General features: G+C 28.3%; 1 protein-coding gene across 1 annotated transcript; it reads right to left on the reverse strand.

Moving 5' to 3' along the window:
- Positions 1-1877: 1877 nt before the first annotated feature.
- LOC107440399 (guided entry of tail-anchored proteins factor 1) lies at positions 1878-18332 on the reverse strand. The gene is made up of 5 exons (XM_016053306.5): positions 18113-18332; positions 14926-15091; positions 11103-11170; positions 8327-8441; positions 1878-2177 (listed from the first exon to the last, which is right to left on the reverse strand). Exons 1-5 carry the CDS (start codon positions 18197-18199, stop codon positions 2101-2103), a joined length of 513 nt encoding a protein of 170 aa, XP_015908792.1. The 5' UTR covers positions 18200-18332; the 3' UTR covers positions 1878-2100.
- Positions 18333-18404: the final 72 nt, after the last annotated feature.

The raw sequence follows: 18404 nt of genomic DNA on the forward strand, positions 1-18404 counted from the left end.
AAACTTTCCCACCACTAAAAGAAATTTTCTTACAAAGCATAGAAAGTTAACATCCCTGAGATTGGAATGTGTTCTAGATGACCAAGAATGCAGGCATCTTGGCATTTGCAGATACTTGATTAGTATGTATCTTCTGATAATCTCCTTATGTTTTTTATTTCTTAACAAAAACGGTAATAGGAAACTGGTTAAAAAATTTGGGCTAACCCTGTATTCCCAATAGCAGAATTTGCTATGTACATCTGTATAACCATCTTTATAAATAAAAATTTGTCTACAATACAAACGCAACCAGGTGGAGACTATTATTTAAAAAATAAAGTTTACATAAACCTGAAGGAAATTTTCGATATTGTGAAGGAAAACAGATAAAAGATAGGGTAGGTAGATAAGATAGATAAAAATTAAACAAAAGAAATGTATGCTGTTCAATTTCAATTTGAAACATGAAATTATACTAATTAAAGCATATTTTAAGTAATTTTAATATATTAAAGCATATTTTAAGCATTTAAGTAATCAAACATTAAAAAAATGTGTGCAGATTTTTCCAACTGAATTCAATAAAATGCTATCAGCATGAATACATCACTCCAGATAAATTATTTTAATACTATAGTGATCTAAGCTTATCCAAAGATACCTATGAAATTATATGTAAAAAAGAAGATGGAATAAAATCTTTGTTAAAGTATTAAAACAACTAAAACAGAAAAAAATTCATTAAATTTAGTTCAAAACTAATACAGTAAATGTTGTTAGAGGAATTGGGGTATGTGTGTTATGCGACCCTCCTCTTACATAACAATATTTAACTAGTATATTTCAACCAAAAATAGACTAAACATTTTATTTAAAAAAAACTGCAGCTTTAGGAGCAAAACTAATTACAGAATTGAAATCTCCACATCGGAATTAGGCAAGATAAAGAATTTGTATAAATGCAATAAAAATTTTGTTCTCCTATGTAATTGCACATGGCCTAGGGTAGAGCTTTTTCTTAAAACAAAACCCATACATATTTAATAAACTTTCCATTGATTTAAATTTAACTTGCCACACACAATTATAATTTGTTAAAAAAATTTAATGAATCATAACTGTCGTTTGAGTGTCATAAATGATATTAAGTGAGAAATATGAAACATTTTTCTTCCTATCGATTGCCTTGTGTAGGAAAAAAAAAGTGTCCCATGATACAGATATATGAATATGGTTTATAATAATAATGGTTATAATTATGTACTCCTATATATACCTAGAAAAAAATTTGGGTCTTAATTATTGAAGAAATGATATGTACAATTGGGAGAAAAATGCTGAAAAATAAAAACTTATTCAAAAGATATTTCATCAACACCAACAACTTTTATTCAAATATAAAATAAAAATAAATAAATACAATCTTTTCTAATGATATCAAAAGTTTGTATACATAAATGAAATAAATGTCATTATAATAAAATTAATTTATTAATAGTAAATATACTTATTTAGACATGAAATGAAAAAATAAATATAATAATTTTATTTCATAATATGAAAAGTTAATATAAATTTTAAAGAAAAATAAACAACATCTTACTAAATGTTGATGCATTGATAAATTAATCAAACAACTGCTCAAACATAAAATGTTAAACATCTTAATTCTATGACATGAAAAATTCATATGAATTAAATTAATGATTAAGAAATGATTTCACATAGATGATAATTTATCAACAGTTTAATCAGATAACCACTCAAACATTGAATAAAAATTATTACTATTATTTATACAATGACATGAAAGAGTTAATATAAATTAAGGAATAAGAAATTATTTGAATAAATATTAATTAATTGACAGTTTAATCTACAGTTTGATTAAATATCAAACACTAGAATAAATAATTTAATGTCAAAAAATTAAAACACATATAATTTTGCACCTAAAGTGGAGCTTGTACAATGATTGTATATTACAAGGATAAATAATATGATAATCAGGAAGTTTATTTTGATGTACCAAACAGAACAAAATTTGTATTTGCTCTTATCTCCAAATTGCCAAATCAAATGAAAATAAGGAAAGCAATATTTTAGTGGAAAATGAGATCAAAGCTTTAATGATTTAGCCATAGCTTTCGCAGCTGTAGAAGTTACAAACAACCATGAAGTTAAACTTATGCTGCCTGAAATGAAATGAAATTTTTTTTAATAAAAATTGAAACAAAACTTAAATGCACAAAACTGATTGAATTTGTAACTTTGTTTCCAGACTAGATAAATAAATTTCATAATTAATTAAATATTTTATATAACTGTAAAACTCCAAACAAAAATATGTGGTGAAATTACAAATATAGACCTTGAAACTTTTTACTGTAATGTGAGACCTTTACTAATAAAGAATGCAAAAACATGAAACAATAGAAATTTTAAAATCTGAATATTTCTTTCGACTATCACCAGAGTAAAAATTTTTATAATTTTGATAAGAGACACAAATATTTAATCCGAAATACAACAAAATAAAATACAATTAAGCATCTTATCAAATTTTGACAAAAATTGCCAAGAAAACTGAATAGGATGGAGAAACAGCAACAAAGGGGGGAAAAAGAAACCCTTTTTATTTGATACAACTTCAATGCAATGTGGTTAAATTTTATAAATAAAAATTTAGAAAATAAAGTTAGCTTATTTTTTATTCTGGACGTATTTATTTTTATTTAAAAAAAATCACTGAAATTGCTGTGCATTTAAAGAGTAATAAATATAAAAGTTAAAATAGCAAATGCGAAAATAACACAGAGGGCAATAGAGGTTTTATAACTCTAACATAATCCACTTCAAATCTTTAATGAAATTTGACAATATCAGGCCAATAATAATTTAAAGTGAGCAAGATTAGATATAGTTACATTTAATAAGATTAGTTAATCAGATTAGTTATAGTTACATTTAATAATATGTGCAGTGGGAAAAGATGTTTGGGCATGTAAAAATCATGAGAACACAAAAACTCAGATAAAATTATGTATTAACAGAAAAATGTGCCATGAAATATTTTTAAAAAGTAGAATAACCATAGACTTTCTTCTAACAAAGGTTAAAAAATGAAGATAAAAATATCTATACTACAAAGTGCGGCAGAAAAAACAGAGCAAACAACGCTTAACATAGCTTCAGTAAAAATAAATAAATTAGCAAAATATAATAAATAATAAACTTTTACTAGTAAATAAATTTAATTGTTTTCGAACTGGCCATCTTTAAAAACGATGTAGAGGAACAAACACTTATTGAAAATTTCAGCAAAAGTTTCACCCATTCCTGTCGAAGCAATCACTTTAAAGAGTTCAAACTTTTGTGTATAGAGAAAATAAACGATTTCACACAGTTTTTCTCCTAGCTTAAACGACTCTAAAATAGCAGAATTTTGATTTTGACAATGCAAAAAAAAACAACTGCAAACTAATTGTAACTAAGAGATATATAATATAAAATATTTTATAGTTAAAGCAGTAGACGAAAAAAATGAATGAACAAATGAAAAAGAAATTAGTTAACTTCTATTATATGACACAAAAACTTTGTTTGTGTTTCTCTCACACACCCTGTAAAGATATTAAATTTTTAAAACAAAGTTTAAAAATATGGGAAGATAAGGGCTTTTTATATCTTTCACAGAAGAAAGTATTTAATATGTGTAGAAAGACAAAATGCTAGGTAGGCTTCAAACAAATACTAATCATGTAATATAAAAGTATTGAAATAGAAATAATTCAACAATAATGGTGTTGTGTCACAACAACCAGAAATAAGACGTGAGTTGTACCAAACAATTTATTTAAACATTCACACGAAAAATCACAAAATATTACCCAAACGAAATATCTCTTCTCAGAAAAAACTCTCTTTTTCAACAACAAAAAAAAAAGAACATCACTTCTCGTGTGTGTCTCTCAAGCAACATTATTTTAACATTACCTCTCGAGGAATTGATGCTTTTAGCTCAGTTGTCACTCTGTTACGTTACAGTCTAACTCCTCCCTTCCACAGAGTTTTCTTTGCAAAAGTAGGAAATGGCAAAAAAAACATACATAAAATTTTGTCAAAACTGATCTATATAGGTTGACATAAAACTGTTTTGTTTATCGGTATATAGGAAAATAAAACAGTAAAGGAAAATAAACAGGAAAATAAACAGTAAAATTGTAGTCACGAATCTTTTCAGTGAGTAAGTCATCGTTTTTCGCCGTTTGATCAGAAGTAACGATGTGTTCATTGGAATCGACTATCCCGAGCTGTACATTATCTTTATTTTCCACTTCCCTCCTTTCATTCATATTTTCTTGTTTTCGAGTCATTACAGCACTTATCATTGGGACTTCAAACGAATTTTCCAATAGCGCAGCCGTTTTGTTACCCAATAAATAATACCCTTTATCAAGAGAATCACCTAATACAGCTGCCTTAGTAACCACTTTTCCTAACTTACAGTTTAATTCAACTTCGGCTAATGGAAAACAAAATGATTCTTCCTGAATTGGAGTTTTTATCCAAACAGATTCACCCGTGTACATTTCAGGTTTTACAAATCTCCTAGGAATTAAATCCAAGGTTGCGCCAGTGTCTCGTAGTATTGAAATGCCAACGCCATTTACCACGCCAATGCTCGTATATGGTGTCATTATACTATCAGGAAACCTTGATTCCGAAACGTGAAGCGAAGCCACAGTTTCAGAATTTGTTTTCGCCTTGGGACATTGAGGGCGTAGATGATCATAAGAACCACATTCATAGCATCTAAGCTGTCTTCTTCTTTCAAATTCTCTTTCGCGAACATTTTCTTTAACATTATTTTTCTGCCAAGTCAACTTCTCATCAGTTCTGGTATCACTTTGGTTCGGAAATCGCCAAGAATCATCTTGGTTACTTCGATTATAAGACACAGACTTTTCCTTGAAACTGTTTTTTAAACTTTCATAGTCGTCCAATTTTCCGGCTAATTTGGAATAAGAATTCAATTCCATCCAATCTTCAAGAAAATGATCTCTCATGTCATTTGGTACATGACGTTTCATTTGCTCGGTAACCATCAAACTCTTAAGATCATCGAAAGTGGTAATTTTTGCTTCAGAAACCCATTCGCTAAAATAGCAATTTAATTCTTGTGCAAAATTTCGCCAAGATTTTTCAGGTGATTTAAAATGTCGATAAAAATTTTGTTTGAGTTCCTCTGCATTAATTATATATTGTTTAAGAATCAATTCTTTTACAAAGTCGTAGTTATTGGCATCATTAGGGGACTCTCTCGCCAACATATTTGAAATGTCGGGTGGTACTACGCTCAATAGGTAAGGCACCCATTCATCTTTAGGAATTTGTGCAATTTCTGCTCGACGTTCAAAATTTATCAGATACAACGACATTTCATCTTTACCTTCATTAAATTTTGGTGTTATTTGTAAAATCTGTATTTTATGATTTGTTTCACCTGATACCGGTCTGTTTTGGTGCTGAATTTGAGAATTTGCTTCTAATTCGAGTTTACGCAATTCCAATTGATGTTGCCGTTCAAGTTCTTCTCGCCGCTCTTGTCTTTCAAGTTCTTCTCGCCGTTCTTGTCTTTCAAGTTCTTCTCGCCGTTCTTGTCTTTCTCTTTCAAGTTCTTCTCGCCGTTCTTGTCTTTCAAGTTCTTCTCGCCGTTCTTGTTTTTCAAGTTTTTCTCGCCTAATTCTCTCCTCCGTTATACGAGTCAAACACATCTTTACATCCTCAGCCTCATAATGTTGACTAGTTTGAATTATTTTTTTAATTTCACAAACATTTGCTTGAGGTGGAACAGATTCACCTAATTCGTCGGCCAATTCTATCAAATCCACTTTTTTCGCTTTATTAAGAAAAGCCATAATTTACAACTGATAAAAAACTAAATATACAATAACTGACTACCTTAAATCAACTACTCTTACTATATCCCACCGCTGCCACCAGAAAAATTCTGTTGTGTCACAACAACCAGAAATAAGACGTGAGTTGTACCAAACAATTTATTTAAACATTCACACGAAAAATCACAAAATATTACCCAAACGAAATATCTCTTCTCAGAAAAAACTCTCTTTTTCAACAACAAAAAAAAAAGAACATCACTTCTCGTGTGTGTCTCTCAAGCAACATTATTTTAACATTACCTCTCGAGGAATTGATGCTTTTAGCTCAGTTGTCACTCTGTTACGTTACAATGGGCTGCCAAAAATGTTTTGTTGTAAAAATCAATCATAAAAATTACAGTGAAAATCTGTCTAAAAACCAATTTTATGTAAATTAATGAAATATTATGCAGAGAAAATTTAAGAATAGAATATGAAATTAGGATTGAAAAATAAAAGTACTAACAAATCCCATTTGACATTTAATTTATTTAAACACTATATCAAAATGAAACTATGCTCTTGAAATATACAATAATTTTTTTAATCAATAAAATAAAACACTACTTGTAAAAGTGAAAAAAATACTACTTGAAATTACAATAAAAATAAATAAAAAGTATTGAGTATGAAATGTATTTCTCTTGCACACTTATGTTTAAAATGTAATCTCCTAATTTTAAAAGCTAAGAAAAAAGTTTGATGGGCATAAAAAATTAAAAGATCAAAAGCAAATTTATCATGCATTTTAATACTTAAAACTTCTAAAACTTATTACACTATCAAGCGTACATACAACAATTCACTATAAAATTGTACCTCGCAATGAAATTTCTTTTATAAAAGCAAAAATTAAATAAATTTTATAAAACAACAATACACTATCAAATAGTAACTCATAATAAAATTTCTTTTACAACAGCAAAATAAAAAGCAAAAACTAAATAAATTCTATAACGCCTATGATAATAGAAATTTTTAAGTACATTGATTAGAACTAACATTTTTGTAAGTACATTTCATAAAACCTCAAAGAATTTAAACACAACACTAAGAAACAGCCATAAATTAATCTTATCTGTTTTTATTTTTCAAGAAACTAATAAAAATATTACTTTAGCTATGTGATAAATTCTAGTAAATACTAAAAAATATCGAAAAAAATTAAAGTTTAAGTTAAAATATATTAATTTCTGAATAAATCACTACCGTTCTAAAGAGTAGTTAATATAAGCAATAGTTGAAAACGTTATATGTAAAGATATTAGTTTAAAAATTTCTTTTGTTTGTAGATAAAAATCCTATTTACTCAATATCCCGGTGTTTAAGTCGATCCTCTATTTTTGATTTCTAAACAGAAAATTTCTGGTATGTTATATACATAAACCAACCGCTGAAGAAAGAAATATAAAAAAATTTCTGAAATTAGAAACATAAAAAAATTATTAAGTTAACAAAATTATAGAAACAAAAATCTACAAAATTTTTTCTCTGGTGGTGATTATTCAAATGTTTTTTTAAATTCTTTTAAAAATTGTGGAATTTCGAATTATTTGGATGGGAGTGAAGAAGGATTTTTCTGGAACTCAACAGATGAAGAGTTCATTGCAGAGTTGGATCCTTATAATAACAATGCTGACATCTTTGAATCTGACACAGATTGTCTTCTGATATATTCTTCGAAATACTCTTGAATAAATTATCTAAACTTTCCTCATTCATACATTGTTTCTGACCACAATTTAAAATATTGTTTCTATAAAAACAAAACCTTTATATGCAAAGAAAATATGAGAGAGAATGCAAAATTAATTGCATGTAACATATAAAGAATATTTTTTGCAAGGGGAAAATTGATATTGAGTTATATATATATATATATATATATATATATATATATCTTAATATCTATTGTGCAGCCAACTGGACTGTGTAGTGATCAGGGAACTGACCTCCCATCAGAGGAGAAAGGTCTCGGGTTTTTAAATCCTTGACAAGGCATGGATGTTCTTTCATTTTTTGTACTATGTCCTTACTGTGGAAGCAACGCTGGCCTACCTAATATGGTGCCCCTGAAAGAGTGGCCAACAAAGCTGCCCTCCTGATACCTAAATGACGAGAGTCAATCTAATGACGAAGGTCAATCTAATTCATTCAGCATTGACATTTCCGAATCAACAAATGTCCATCTCTATTACTAGCGTGTAAGTCAACCTACTGAATTTTTTAAAAATTTTAGGAATTTGAAAAGTAGACTTATACACCAGGATATACAGTAATAAGTTTTAGAAACAAAAATAGCAACATTAAAAAAAATATGTTTTTTTTTTTTTTAAAAAAATTAAAAACATAAAAAAGCAGCCAACATAACTAATTTTAGACAACAAGGATTGTTATACCTGGAACATCAGAAGGATACGACAACAGAGATTCAAATGGATACAACCAATTTCTTGGTAAAATTACTATTGGTTCTTTTCGATAATTCCATAAAAGAAAAACTACAGTGCAACCCTGAAATTGAAAAATATTAAAACATCATAACTTTCTAACATATCAAAGCAAAATAACAAACAATAATTTAATATCAGCAAAAAAGTATGTATGTTTTCACTCAATGTTTTTGGTCCAAATTGTCTGTAAAACAAGTTAATGTAACTGAGTACAAATGACATCAGAATAGCGAAAACTATTACACATTTTAACAGTGGCGTAGCTATCTGAAGACTTATGTCCCCAATGCAGCCTTAGAGGGGTGCCAAAAGTTATAAAAAAATAATTAAAAATGAATTTAGGAGTAATCTCTTTCAAATATTTTTAGTTTCATTCCCAGATTGTGAGCCCCATTAGTTCTTCAAATGTTTATACGAATAACCTAAAAATTGAGCAGGATATCTATTAATATTGTAGTTTGCTTTGCATGTAGGAATTTTCTTTAATTAATTTTATTTTACAAATAGGAGAGGAGATATATTGACTGAAAGATTTGTTTAAGAAAAATATTTATTCAAAAACAATAAACGCAAACAAAAAGTGTAATAGGAGCCACATTAGTAATATAAATTGGTGAATTTTAAACCAATCAAAACTAAATGAAATTAATGAAGTATAATGACTGAAAAATTTTCAGAAAAGTTTTCAATGCAATAACAAAAAAATGCCAATCATGGTGGATTTAAATTTTAACATTATCTAAAACATAAAATAGTTCCAAAAAGCTCCCTTTAAGGCCTAATTTCAAGGGGAAGCAAACACTGAATTTGTCCCTAGGTACTGCAAACCTTAGCTGGACCTCTGCAGATCAAAAGTTCTACAATGGACTGATCCTAAGACAATTGCCGAAGACAAGCATCACTGACTGCAGTTAGCGAGTAGGTGAGTGCCCACTTTGATCAGCGTTCAAAGAGACTAAAGGAGTGAGGTATAAGTCCTTGTTGAAACGTTTTACTATAAAGTACTTGACTTCGCACACAGGTGGTCAGGCTACCAAAGAGGATAAGTCAACCCCACAGCAAAGGATCAAAGTTGAGAGGGCATGCTTTCGGATTAACCTCAGGAATGATTCATCCTACACCATCACCAATTGTGCCCATTGAGCATCTAGTGTGACGTAAATAAAATACTACAACTGCTTAACAACTTACTTTTTCAAACTAAGAATATAGAAAAGCACTATTCATACCTATTCAAAAAAGAATCTGAATAAAAGCAAAAAGAATGAATATATGGCGGTGAATATAAAACTAATTTACTTCCCTTAATCTCAGTTCAGAATAAATGCTTCAAGATTATTAATTCTCTAAATATAAATAATTCAAGTGTAACTACTACCAATATATATACAAGAATTAACCTATTACCATTTCGCCATAATGTATTTTTTCGTATTTTACTCTATTTACACAACAATAAATTAATATGCAAATTAAAAACTAATGTGTCTGAAAGGAGACCAACTGAAATGTATGAGATTCCCTTCTTTACAAAAGAAATTTCACGAAAACAGTTTTTTTACTTAGCACCTAAATTATATAATAAATTACCATTTCAGTTGCAAAACATCAAAATATATTCTTCTTTTAAGCGTGCTTTATTTCAATTTGTGATGAACATTGACGATTTAGATCTCTATTTTTCACTTTAAAGGAAGCATTTGATTTTTTATACCAGTCTTGTGCCAATCCAAATGAATTTCTTATGTTACCTTTGTTATTTTTTTTATTTATTTATTTATTTTTTTATATATATAGTCTCATGCATTTTTTTTTTTTTTTTTTGTTTTCTATTATTACAGTGTTCAACAATATATGACGTCTTATGATGAGCAAAATAATTTATGATTGTATTTTTTTTTTTTTTTTTTTTTTTTAAATTTCTATTTTAAATTTATTGTATTGCTTTTCTTTGTCGCCTGGACAGGATTTTCCTCTTGACGACGAATATATATTCTTTGTATTTATGTGTTTTTGTTCTCAATAAAGTTATATTTGTTTGTTAAAAAAAAAAAAAAAAAAAAAAAAAAAAAAAGCATGAACTAAAGTTTCCTGTACGCGATAAAAACTATGTGTTAAAAGTAAAAACGGAAATTATAAAAACAAACAACTTCCACATTAAAAATAAACTCAAATAACGAGTAGTTAAGTATTAAGGATAATAAAATAAACACAATAAACTATTTTAAAACTCAGAGAAACAATACATATGAAGCAGAAAGAAAATATTTAAATCAAAATTAAGATGTTTAGTGAGAAATTCCACCTATAAAGTTCTTTAATGCAATGAAGGAAAATTTTCCGAAATTTTCATAAAAATGAAGAAGGTGAATTAAAACTCATCTTGGGAGAAATTACCAGCAAACAATCAGCCTTTGCTTTTTATTAAATATAAATAGGTGAAGATGTACACAAAAAAAGAGGTAAAATCATACACTACGATCTCCACACAATAATTTGAACAGATTTGTACAGTAATTTCTTTTAGAACAATGTTTTTCATGTAGAAAAAAATAATTCATAGTGCAAAAAAGTAAACAAGAGCTACGGAAAATTAAATACGAAAATTGTAAATTAAAGGGTTGAAAAATATTAATAGAAGTTTCTAAAACTTATAGTTAAAGAAAAACAAATAAGATAAACAATTTAAATTGAAATATGTTGAACTTAAGTTTTTCCTTACCAGAACTGCATACAGGCTAGCAGTATATATTAAATGCATTCTCATTTTGTATGAGGTACGAACATCAGCTGTAAAAAAATTAAAATAAATTACTACTCAAATTTGTCAAATAAAGAAACTGATTCATTCAAAATAACATATAAAAAATGTAGTTAAAATTTACTTGCCCATCTAAAAATTGATAGACAATCATGTGACCCTGTCATGGTTTACTAATAAAGTAAACCTATCACGCTTATTACTCATGCTAGCGAAGTCTTTATTTTTTTTCCTTCTAAAAACAAATTTGTGAAACAAAAATCCATTTGCACACAAATTTCCCAAATGGAAGTAAATAAAATTGAACAGTTGAACTTGCTTGAGTCCTTTATGAAGATTTGAAAAAGTTACTTTCCAACATCGATTATGAGACAAATATACTCTGTTTTTCAAGCTGAACTGCTATGTGTAAATATTGCCATGAAATAGATTAAAGACTCTCTTCAGCACAATGAGAATATCGGGTATCTACTCTGCATAGATTCACTTTCCTCACCTAAGTAATAGTATTATTACAGTTCCTGTAGTGGAAATTCAATTCAATGTCTACGCCCTCAATGGTATTGCTGAATTCCATTTTTCTTACGCTCAGGGCCATAGCTGTGATCTCGGTAATGATAGAGCAGACAAGTTGGAGAAGGCATGACTTGTTTTCATATTGATCTGTTGATGTCTGCCCCATCGTTACACTGAAAACATGTAGCTTGGGAAAAAACTGTTTTGAACTGGAACAGTGAATTCTTGGCTTCTCCAAAAGCTGCGTGGACTAAAAGATTTTTCAGCAGTAGAAGTGTAGGAAAAGTTTTACCAACTTTAAATTAACTCAGACTCTTACAGGACATGGAAATTTTAACAACTAGTTTAGGTTTAATTTAGTGGCTTGTAATTTCTGTTCTTGTGGTCAGGATGCTGACACTGGAGAACACATTATATTTTATAGTAATTTATATCCAAGTCAAAGAGAAAGCTTAAAAGAGGACTGAGACACTCAGATAATTCTAACCTTTTTGTACTTGTTGTTTAAATGCACTGAAAATTTAAATAATTTTAAGCAAGTTTGTTTACAACTTAAACCTTTAATTTTGCTCCGTTTCTTTTTAATTTACAATTGCACTTTACTTTGCCCACTTACATCTGTAAGCATCATGTTATACTTTGTAGAGCAGGAGGAGTTGTGTAATAAATTTAAATAAATAAAAAAAAAATCATGTCACCTTTGATGGTTATAGTTTAAAGAAAAAGATAATATTAGTATTTGTTTTTAGAAGAAAGCTGCCAGACTTTTCTGACAAAAACTTTACATTTAAAACATTTTAAGATGTTCTTAACTATGTATAAAACAACTTTAATTACTAATAAGGTCTCAATATAAATTACAATCTTAAAAATATTTCCTAAGTTTATATAATTATTAATAATACAGACACAAAAGCTTTAATTTATGTGTACAATGGACTCCAAATTATTTGACACTGGATTATTTTCTGACACAATCAACACTCTATTTCTAATTTCCGAATGAACATATCTACTAACAGCCAAGAGTTTGAATAGGGTTGAGCAAACATGAAAAGCTTTATGCAAATTCTTTTCTCATTGTTGTTTGGACCAAGAAAAATAACACTATTACTACCAAAGTGGTTGACAAGTTGAGGAGCAACAGTAGGAGAAGAGAAAATCGCAAAGAGAAACTGGTGAATGGCTATTGTTTTCCATTGATTTAAACTCGGGGACTATATCCTATTGGGTTAATCATGAGATAATATTTACATGAACTCCTAACTGATAATTATTGACCACCGGAACCATAGAAGAGATAAAAGCGTCATAATGTGCATAGCTGCCAACAAGGTAAATTTTACAAAAAGGTAGATTTTACAAAATATCAATCCAATAGATTTTATGAAATATAAATTTCATGATAATTGTTGCATAATATTATATATACTTTACACACAGGGTATTTTAGGTATTTTTTTAGTCATTAAAATATAAAAACTTCAAAAGGTCTGCAATATTTTCTAGTTATGATTGGTATTAAATGAACTTGTATTTGAAATGTTACTTATTATGTTTACTCATAATTTCGAATATTAAAAGGCATTTAGTTCATAAAAGATAATTAAAAGATTTTTTATTTTAAAATTCTATTTCAACCGCGACTTTTTTTAGGAAACTTACTCACTTTTAACTTACTAAACGCCCAGTGGCTGAGTGCTAGAACTTCACACTCTCATGCCACAGGTCTTGCGTTTGTTCCTCTAGCCGAACAAGGTTGTCTCAGCCCTGCAGTGGGTTGATAAAATGAGTTCCAAGCATACTTGGAGACTAAACACTGAAAGTTTCGCGTTCAGCTGACCACCCAAATGGAACATCTGCTCCTGCACCCCAGAGCCAAAGGTCAAGAAAGCTGAGATGGGCACAGTAGGACTTGGCCTTCTATGGGCCATCGCGCCAATGAGCTTAGTTTTAGTTCACTCAATATTAGGGAATTTTTAATTTATACAAAAACCAAACGAATTTTTATTAAACTAGTAAACCAGGAGAAACTGGCAAAATCCAGTTGAGTTGGTAGCTTTAAATGTGCATCTTATCGCACATGGATTCCATTTGTTTATTCGATCATCAGGATCCAACTCATGGTCTCAGCGTTATACTAGCTATTTGAGAGTGTTTCAAACACCTGTGTCACTGAAGAGCCCACTCTAACTCAACACTTTTTTTAGTATACATTGCAAATAATGAATTGATTATATTAAAAAAAAAAAAAAATACAATTGTTATTGGAGTGTAATTTATATTACTAACATAGTGAAAATTAACCCTGATAAAGTATAATTAGTGATTAGTAAATTGAAAACGTATGAATTGTGATTTAGATTATTAAAAGAAAAAGAATTTGTTTAATGAGTACTTTTTTAAAAACAGGAGGAAAACAATTTGAAGCAACATAAAAGCTTTAATACTAAAGTTTGTTTACTAAATAAATTATAAAAAATAATTCATAGAATTTAGCCGGGAAGACATAGTGAATCAGTCACAATTTTTATGATAGATAATTTATAACCACTTCAAACTTGAATTCCTTCATAAACATATATTTAAAAGACAAATTTGATTATACTAAAACACCCTTTTAACAAAAAAATAGATAACATGTTTTTGGTATTTTGAAGCATGATTTAATTTTTATTTTAAAATAAATCATTAGTATTGCAAAATTGATTTCCTAGCGTGCTTATGACAGAAAAATACTTGTAGTTTTGAAAATAATGGATAAATAATAGAGAATTGCAGTTAAGGTTAGTATTAAAAAAAAAATTTCCTACAAGAAGACGTACATAAAAATTTTGGAGACTGCGATCAAAAAATTTCTGTAAACTTTCTCGTTATATTATATGAAAATATATTAAATAGTGTTCAACTTTGTCAATTAACAATTCTTTGTTTAACTAATTTTTAGTAAAGTGGTTAAAAGCAAATCTCACAAACAATAAATGTTTATAGATATAACAAAAAGAATCATGAGATAAAATAGTGAATAAATTAATAAAATATTTCAATAATCAAAATCAATACAATCACACATTTATCTTAATATAATCAATCAATATCAATGATGTTCTTTCACTTTCAGAACCTTAAACAAAAGTGGAAAAAAGAAAAATAATTAAAAAGAACAAATAGAAGTGGACAAATGAAAAAATGGTACATATTTATTCAAATGCTATATGAACAAACATAAAATCACTTTTAAATAAAAAAGCAAACAAAAATAACTTACATTGATGAGTTAATTCGTCCGTGGCTTTATTGATTTTTCTTTTAATTTTAGCATATTTAGCAAACTCATCTACCATACTAATGCTGCCTAATTCAGCTTTAAGATCACATACTTGACGACGAAGGTTGTTCTCCATGTCAGTTTCTCTTGTAATAATTTGCAAGACCTAACGAAAAATAAATTTATGAATGAATAAGCTAAAAAACTTTTAAAAATTTTTTACAAAGAAGAGTAACATTATTAACATGATTCAAAGATCAAATAATATAATTAAACTACAACAGTCGACCTGGAAATAACCACTTGCCGCATGGAGAGTCAACAAAAAAAAAGTGGCAACTGAAATAAAGAATAGGTCACTTTTTTCTATCGTTTTGTTAGCTTTTTTTTCCTTCAAATTGTTTTATGATAAAAGTACAATCAATGCAAAAAACTCTGAAAAACAGGATTTTACTTCAAAATGCTTAATTTTTCCTTCAAAATTTTGATCCTACAAAATCCATCAATTTTCAAAGAGCAGATTCATGCAGAAGAAAAGTTCGTAAACGATTCACATATTTCAATGTTTTAATGCATACATCAAATGCATTTTGCCTACCCAAATATTTTTAAATAAAGTTCTTTAAAGTTGGCATGTTTAACTCAGTTTTTTCAGAATTTCACATTATTTTTATTCCTGAATAATCACTAGATTATTTTAAATATGAATTTTTTTTAAAAACATATTTAATGAAGCAAAAAAATTTTTTCAAAAAGGTGACTATTAAATGAATAGGATCTATTAACATTTATCATCGGCTCATTAGGTGTGAAGAAAAAGTGGCTACTAAGTTATTTGAGTCTATCCTCCACTGGCTATTAAATGAAAATTTAAATATTCAAGTCTATCTAACCTTCATATTTCAATCTGAATAACATAATTTTCATCATAAAATCTGTCAAAGATTCCAAAAGAGACCTAACTAACACACTATAGAAAACTAGGATTAACCAAAGGTACATATCTATATTCGAAATACAATTTACAAAAGCAAGTTTTTATGTTTTGTATTTTTAAAATGAAATACGGTTGGTATACTGAATAAGAAATCATCAGTTTGGTTTTCTCAATTCAGTTTCATTGCCAGATTTTTATAGAGAGAGCATCCCTTTATAGAACACCGACAGAAATAACTTATATTACAAATAATTTTTATAAATAACTGGCAATTTTCTATGAATAAAGCATTAAACTCGTCTATGAATAAAGCATGCCCCACAAATAGGAGAAGTAATAGTAGAACATAAATAGCATAGCAACCCATTACCAGAAATGTCATTGTATGCCACTATGAGTGCTTTCCTATAATGAGCTGCTTCTTTGCGTGACTTTGAACAGGTACTTTCATCTATCTAAATTATCTTAATTATATAGTTAATAATTACTGACAAAAACTGCATTAAGCTCAGTATCAGTTGTTTTATTGTGACTAAATGGTTTGACAAAAAATTTTTTTAAAGCTCATCAAATTGTTAAAAAAAATTTTTAAGCCTACATCAGTGTTTCCCAAAGTGTGGTACGCGTACCCCCAGGGGTATGAGAACAGTTTAGCGGGGGTACGCGTTCTGATGCGAAATATCTCGCAACAAACGAAAATTTCAAAATTTTTTATTCAAAAACAAAGCTAGCCATGAAAATTTACGATTGTGTATTTTTCTATTGGTTATTTTTTGCAGAGTTAACAGTTAATAATTAGTGGTGTCAACAGTCAGCTGTGATTTTTAACTTTAGAGCAATTTTTTTTACAGCAAAAATACATAATTTTTTATGAGTGGTACACAGCGTTACAAAAAATCTATTAAGGGTACACAGAAGTCTCAAGTTTGGGAAACACTGGCCTACATGAATACAATTTTTGACAATTATTAAATACAAAATTGAATATTAAAAATATAAAATTAAAAATATCTTAATTAACATGAAATTAAGATATTTAGATATACTCTTCCTCCCATTGAAGTTTGTAATGTACCGATATTCAAACGGCACTCTCAGGGGTCTGCCAGGCCAAATTTACTACCGGTACCTTCACAAATTAAATTTTCGGAAAAACAGTAGTTTCGCAAAATACTTTTTTTGTAAATTTTATTTTTGCATCCCATAGGAAATGATATATCCATATTTTCACCAAATTTTTTTGTTGATTTTTTAATATAGTTTTTAATTTTCACAAATTATGTCTACATTTTCACAAAATAGATACCTCTCAGAAAAACCTAAACAGACCCCTGAATCTGTATATTCCATTTTTAGGGCTGAAACTTTTTCTTAACTAGACATTGACACAGTACTTTCCATTTCAAAAAGCTCTTTTACATTGTTTGAATGCAGGCATTATTCATTTTCATAAACTGTTTTTGTTTATTATTTCTCTAATTATAAAATTTTACATAATTGTTTCTTTATAGATAATTAATAGAGTAAGGAAAGGGATAACACTTCAATTCAGGGATGGGAAGAAGGAAATAAAAAAAAAAAACATTTTTAATGGTTTTTGAATAAAAGGTGAGGTAAAATAACAATGACAAGCAATTTTTAATGTAATTTTATTGTTAAATAAACTAACAAAATGTAATAGATGATAATAAGAGTAGATTCTTACAGAGGAATAAATTTCATTGGTCTCAAAGGGATTGCCATTTGCAGCAATGCAGAAAGGCAAACGCTTAACAGAATTTTCAGCAATGAGACGCAAGTCTTCAACTTTTAATCTATCTTATTCCAGCTGAAGCAATTATTTTATAGAGTCCAAACTTTTATGTACAAAATAAACGAATGATTTCATGATTTTGCTTAAATTCTAAAATCGCAGATCTTTTGCTGAACATTATAAAAAAACCATTAAAACATTACCTAAACTAAAAGACACACAATAAAATATTTTGCAATTAAAGTGGTACAAAAATAAGTGAGACAAAAATAAAGTGAGAAAAAAATAAATGAACACACAAGTTAGAAGGAAGTTAGTTAACGATTTGATGATGCAAGAATACATATACAGATAACAAGATTGAAACATAATATAATTGGTGATATTAAATTGCCAGTATATATAAATTAACTAAAAGTTTTAAGTTTCAAACAGCAATCTATTACGCATAAAGAGTCATTTTATTTTTTATTTTTTTTCAAATTATTTTTTATTACCATCCTCACAAGAGCAGGAATGAAGGCGCATATAATACCGCAAAATGTTACCGCCCAAAACAAATTAACATTAAAATCAGATTCCATTTTTAAAAAGAGAAAACGAAATATATCATAGAAAAAGTTTAGTGTTGTTTTGAAACTTCTTTGACTTCACGTCTGTAGAGAAATATCAGCAGAAATTTCAGCAAATTATACGATTTGTTTTGGTAACGAGTAGGAGATTTAAGAATCTTTGCAGTTGTTTTCATATGCTTTTAGCTCGTGTAGAATAATACATAATTCACGCATT

This window comes from Parasteatoda tepidariorum, chromosome 1, assembly GCF_982258835.1.
Source record: "Parasteatoda tepidariorum strain Cologne lab strain chromosome 1, Ptep-v5.0, whole genome shotgun sequence".
NCBI classification, from domain to species: domain Eukaryota; kingdom Metazoa; phylum Arthropoda; class Arachnida; order Araneae; family Theridiidae; genus Parasteatoda; species Parasteatoda tepidariorum.

Excerpts from the sequence above, each read along its gene's own strand:
- LOC107440399 (XM_016053306.5), bottom strand. The coding sequence starts at position 18,199 with ATGGAATCTGATTTTAATGTTAATTTGTTTTGGGCGGTAACATTTTGC. Across the intron at positions 15,092-18,112 it reads TTCCTGCTCTTGTGAGGATG|GTCTTGCAAATTATTACAAG; the intron begins GTAATAAAAAAT and ends ATTTTTCGTTAG. Across the intron at positions 11,171-14,925 it reads GGACGAATTAACTCATCAAT|CTGATGTTCGTACCTCATAC; the intron begins GTAAGTTATTTT and ends ATTTTTTTACAG.